The sequence below is a fragment of the Miscanthus floridulus genome, chromosome 4, assembly GCF_019320115.1.
Source record: "Miscanthus floridulus cultivar M001 chromosome 4, ASM1932011v1, whole genome shotgun sequence".
Classification (NCBI taxonomy): Eukaryota; Viridiplantae; Streptophyta; class Magnoliopsida; order Poales; family Poaceae; genus Miscanthus; species Miscanthus floridulus.
The window spans coordinates 49,009,963-49,015,374 of record NC_089583.1 but is presented as its reverse complement, the minus strand read 5'-3'; the positions used below and the strand labels follow the sequence as shown (position 1 = coordinate 49,015,374).

At 45.0% G+C, this 5,412-nt stretch overlaps 1 protein-coding gene across 2 annotated transcripts; it reads right to left on the bottom strand.

The window, feature by feature from the left end:
- Positions 1-2,453: 2,453 nt before the first annotated feature.
- On the bottom strand, positions 2,454-5,151 carry LOC136551498 (CAX-interacting protein 4-like). 2 transcript variants are annotated; one of them, XM_066543046.1, is made up of 2 exons: positions 3,835-5,151; positions 2,454-2,832 (listed from the first exon to the last, which is right to left on the bottom strand). In XM_066543046.1, the coding sequence occupies exon 1, from the start codon at positions 4,971-4,973 to the stop codon at positions 3,852-3,854; it is 1,122 nt and encodes a 373-aa protein (XP_066399143.1). In that variant the 5' UTR covers positions 4,974-5,151; the 3' UTR covers positions 2,454-2,832; positions 3,835-3,851. The 2 variants fall into 2 exon arrangements, with proteins under 2 accessions (XP_066399143.1, XP_066399144.1); XM_066543047.1 differs by having other exon boundaries at positions 2,454-2,721.
- Between the last annotated feature and the right edge of the window lie 261 nt (positions 5,152-5,412).

Here is a 5,412-nt window from a genome sequence, read left to right as displayed (position 1 = left end):
CACGGTAATGGAGATCGATTGGGCAATCATGGTGGTCATGCCCCTACGATCGAAATCGTTTTGGTTTTCAAAGGATGGACGACAAGGTTAAGGATGGACTAGTTCTAAGTGTCATTTGGAGTTGAAGAGACACTTAGAGTAGTTTAGGACTTTGTTTTTCCTTTGGCCGTACTATTAAGGAGAGTATGGATGGGTAGCTTGACCTATGTGAGTCTAGTGAGTTAGGTGTGATGCACACTTGCTAAATCTAGCACTAGGTAGCTCCAAAATAGCCCTTAGATCCAATGGAGCAAACTTCATTCACGTATGATCGAGAGTTAGAAGTGAATGGAGGGTCAAATACTTACCGGATGCTGGCTCCGGTGTGACCGGACGCTGGCTTAGGGTCCGATCAGTTCATTTGACCGAGGTGTTTTCGTCTGGTGCGACCGAACGCTGAGAGGTCAAGTGACCGGCCGCTGAAGGCTAGCGTTCGGTCGACTCCAGTAAGCTTCCAGAGAGGGAAAATCTCGACCGAACGCGTCCGGTCAGTGCTGACCGGACACTGGACAGCGTCTAGTCACACTGTAAACACTGGAGTTCGGGGTGAACTGACCGGCGCGTCCGGTCAACATGATCGGAGCGTCCGGTCACCCCGCAGAGGCACATAACGGATCGTTTTTCAGCCCATGTTATAAATACTTCCTCCATTCGTGTGTGGGGGTACTTTTACTCATTCCAACAGCTGAAAAACATCTTTGAGAGTACCAAGAAGAGCAAGGTCCTAGTGAGGTGATTGAGATTTAAGAATCCCAAAGAGAGCCCTCATTAGTGAGATCAAGAGTAGCAAAGTGTGCATCCACCCTTCTCATTAGGCTTGTCATGGTCAAGTGAGAGTTCGTGCTTGTTACTCTTGGTGATCGCCATCACCTAGACGGCTTGGTGGTGATTGGAGAGCTTGGCGATCATCCGACGGAGCTTGTGGATAACCCAACTCAAGTTGTGAGAGGTTGTGGGTGATTCACCGCGATGGAGTGTTGAAGAATCAACCCGTAGAGAGCACTTGATCCTTACACGAATCAAGGGGGGAGCTACACCCTTGCACGGGTGCTCTAACGAGGACTAGTGAGGAGTGACGACTCTCCGATACCTCAGTAAAACATTGCCGCGTTTCTCCTTCTCACTTTACTTTGAGCAATTCAATTCTTGTTATTTACATTCCTAGAGTTGCCATGCTAGAGTAGGATTAGAACTTAAGGTGCTAAACTTTTATACGTTAGATCAATAAAAACACTTTCTAGGCACAAAGGGTTAATTGGGCTAACCGTAGAGTTTAATTATTGTAAAGAAAGTTAAAATTAGCCCAATTCAACCCCCTCTTGGGCATCTTGATCCTTTCAAGGACTGTGATGTTCGTGGGTTGTGATTGATTTATGATAACAAATACAATGCACCTAGATATAAATAACATCATCAGCTAGATGTATATAACCAGTGTAAAGCATTGAGCCAATAAATTTAACGAGGAAAGGTATAACATGCGAATAAATCGACTATCTAGTACAAACGAATCTACAAACGCTCTGAATCTAATCTGTTACCATCAACAGTGAAGTTCGACCGGATCGATACAACTATGATAATAATACAAACTAAAGCTAAAGAATTCATAAAACCGTCTATATATTGACAGGTTCATGAAAAAACATGCTATATGTGTGAAGGCACAAGCGAATCAACTAAAATAGCCGATGCATGCATATCAAACAAACAGAACACATATCTTGATTACGAACAAAACCACTAATCGATAATCTATAATCTAAAGTCTTACCAGTGAGGTTGGACTGGATCGATGCAGCTATGGTGGTGTCATTAGATTAGATCTCATTAACTAGTGAGTTCATCCAAGATCAAAAACATGTCTTTGAATACATACTATGTTTGATTGGAATAGAGGTAAAACAGCCGATCTAACATAATTAAGCCATCAATTATGAGATTTAAAGTGTGAACAGACTAGAAGATAACCAATTATTATGATATGATGCCGATCTATCTCTATCTCAATCAAATGATTTGTTATGATTAATGAAACATTAATTATAATAAAATCGATAACTAGTGAATCAACCAAAAACAGTCAGAAAAATCTTACTAATCTTAGAAGATTCGATAACTGGTGATATTGTATTAAACAGCAAGTTATTTAACACAAGATCGATAACTTTGATCTATATTATGATCCGTAAGAGATCAATCAGCTGATACAGTCTTGCGAATAATAATACAGATCAATAACTAACTTATACTATACTAGTAGAAGATCAATCGGCTAATGCAGCTTTACAAGCATAATATAAGTCATGACGGTACTCACAGACAAGCCAGAGGTCGATCAATCGATGAAGCCCTACTTGTTGAAGAACTCGTCGAGATCTACAGTCCTCCTACTCCTAAGGGTTGGCGTGAAGTCGATAAAAGTAATTGTATTGGTTGGTTGTTCGTGTCTTTACAATAACCGGGGTCCAATATTTATATCCGGAACCTAAACATGAATCCTACTCAAATACGACTCATTACAATTCTTGAAACAAAAGAAAACTTTCATAACTTAAAAGTAACTTGAACTCTAATCTTTTTCTTTTTGTAGAGTTCGACATATTTTTTTCCCGATGCCATCCGTACGTAGTCCATTGACGTCGTCTGCTGACGTCATCTATAAAATAGCTGATTCCGACACTGCATCAAAACCAACCGATATCGATTCACATCTGATCGATTCCTTGATGATAAAATCTTAGAAGCTTCGAGTTCCCGTTTTCTTCTTTCTAGATTTTGGTGTAAACATAGCTAAAAAGAGGCAAAGATGAGAAACATTTCATGAGAACATAGCATGTATTGGGAGCATGAATGCATGACCAGTCCTTTTTTTGGTAGCTAAAATTGTGGCAGAAGGGGCCAAGGGGCCAACTGGCCAACCTGTCCTGCCTTGCAGCCCCTAAATCAAGATTGAATGCAGCATGAAGTGTTGTAATATGTTCCAGGTTCATTTATGAACAAGAGGGGTTAGTGGATTACTATCCGTTAGCAGCTCAATAGGAGACTTCGGAAAGCCATCCTAGACACGTCAAAATCCTAACAAAGGTCCTAATCATGCTATACAAGCATCCTCATACATACTAATGTGTGCACTGAGCAGAGTCGGAAAGAAATTCACACTACAAGCACCTTATTATGTTGATCATTAAACTCAGCAAACACCACAACACATGCAGCCTGTAACGACACAATGTCACCTAAAAAGTTCTCATATAAGAACAAAATAACTGTCCCAAAAGCCGATTGTTCAAAGTTTTACAAATACCTCAATAGCAGAACCTAGCATAATTTGCATAGAATTGAATTAATTGACATGGAAAATCAATAGCACAATATGCTATAACCAATATAAGCCATCACTCCACAAACAAAAAACATGCCTCTTCATAATATAAGCAGTTCCTAAATGACATACTTCCATTTTTTACAAGGTCCATCTCGATAAAATTGGCAGCTAGCTGGCTCCATCAATGTAGGAAAAATGTTCTAATGTTAATTACCTCATGCAGTGTTACTGAGGGGGGAGGCTAACTGAATGCATCATATTAAAAATCCTTGACAATATATCAATTATCGAATCATGAACGCATAATAGAGTCGAAGTATAGTTCAGACAGACATAGAGTAATACACCAACATGTTATATTGTTACACATATTAAGCATCATGCTTCAAATGTTTCAAACTTATGACAAGGCAACGGACCGACTGATAAATAGAGGAACTCAATAACATCATCGAATAGGAAATTACCAATCCAATGCTCCTCTTTAGTTCCTCTTGCGGTCCCTGTTCTTCTCCCCAGATCGCTTTGCTCCCCGATGATCATGTCGCTCATCCTCATCCGACCCACTGTTTTCTGACCGGTGGTGCCTCCTCCGCCTGCTGGATTGCTTCTTGTCATCTGCAGAATCACTGCCTCCATTGTCACAGTCAGATGCATCCCTCCGGTGATGGCTCCGCTTGCGGTGACGTCGATGCTTCCTTTCTTCACCTCCAGACACATCCTTCTCATCCAAAGAGTCGTCGCTCCTGCGGTGGCTCCTCCTCCTCTTCCTGTCCTTCCTGCTCTTCCTGTGCCTGTGCCTATCTGAGTCACTGTCATCGCTGCTATCCACATCTGATCTTTCATGCTTCTTCGATCTGCTGGACCGCTTCTTCCTGTCTCTACCTCTTCTGCCTTCCCCCTCTCCATCCTCACTATCATCACTCCTACTCCTCGTGTGCTTTGATTTCCTCTTGCTGCTGCTGCTCCTATGGCGGTGGCTCGACGACTTCTCTTCCTGCCTGGGCCTCCTTCCCCCATTCCTGGCGCGCTCGCGCTGAGCAATTATCTTCTCCAGCTCAGGGTCGATGTCTGAATCAGAGGAATCGCTGTCCTCGTCCTCCTCTTCCACATCATCAGAAACCTCATCTGCATCCCCACCGGCAGCAGCCTTCTTTTTTATCTCGTCGAACTTGGCCTGCGCGGCCGCCTGGGCGTCGGCGTCGTCCAGGTCCAGGTCCTTGACGGAGAGGAAGTTGCGGCACTGGAAGGTGAGGTGGCCAACGCGGCCGCACTTCTTGCAGGCGCCGCGCGTCTCGTCGGAGTTGGAGCCGGTGATGCGGGCGAGCGCGAGGAGGCCCTGGAAGCTGGTGTAGGCGTTGCCATCGCCCGAGCCGGATCCGGAAGCTGCGGCGGCGCTGGCGGCCGCGTTGGCGTCGTTGGCGACCGCGGCGGCGGCGTTGGCGGAGACGGAGGAGGAGGGGCGGCCCGGCTGTTGCTTGTTGTTCTCGGGCGCGTAGGGGTCGTATCCGATGGCGCTCTGCCAGATGCCGTGCGTCTGCAACGCCGCACTGCTGTGCACGCGGTTGTTCGCGGGCATGCGAACGCGCCCCGCTGTCGCCGGCATCTTGGATCGCCGCCGGTTGCGCTCGGGGGAGGACGAGGGGTAGAGTTAGGGTTTGGAGGGAGGGGAGGATTAATTGGGATCTGGGATTGATTTCGGCTCGATTGGGGAACGCGTCGAATGGGGAAAAGCGTAGCCGCGACCGGAAATACAGAAGAGCTCTCAAGTCGGCGGCGTGAAGTCGGGCCCGTGTGGCTGCTGTATGTGGGAGAGGCGGCCAGCTGCCAAGATCGTTACCACAGAAAAAAAAAATAATAGTGAACTTTCGGAGTCTCTACTGAAACTGTCTTAAAAAAAACCAAAATAGATACCAAGAGACCCAAAATTACTTGCATTTAGTTGAAGAACCTAGCTTGGCGGCCGAAGAACCTAGCTAGGGTGAAGAAGAAAGTACTTGCATTTAGTTGAGGTACTAATCAAGCTAAGATGGTCATATTGATGT

Coding starts and splice junctions, on each gene's coding strand:
- LOC136551498 (XM_066543046.1), bottom strand. CDS start 4,973: ATGCCGGCGACAGCGGGGCGCGTTCGCATGCCCGCGAACAACCGCGTG.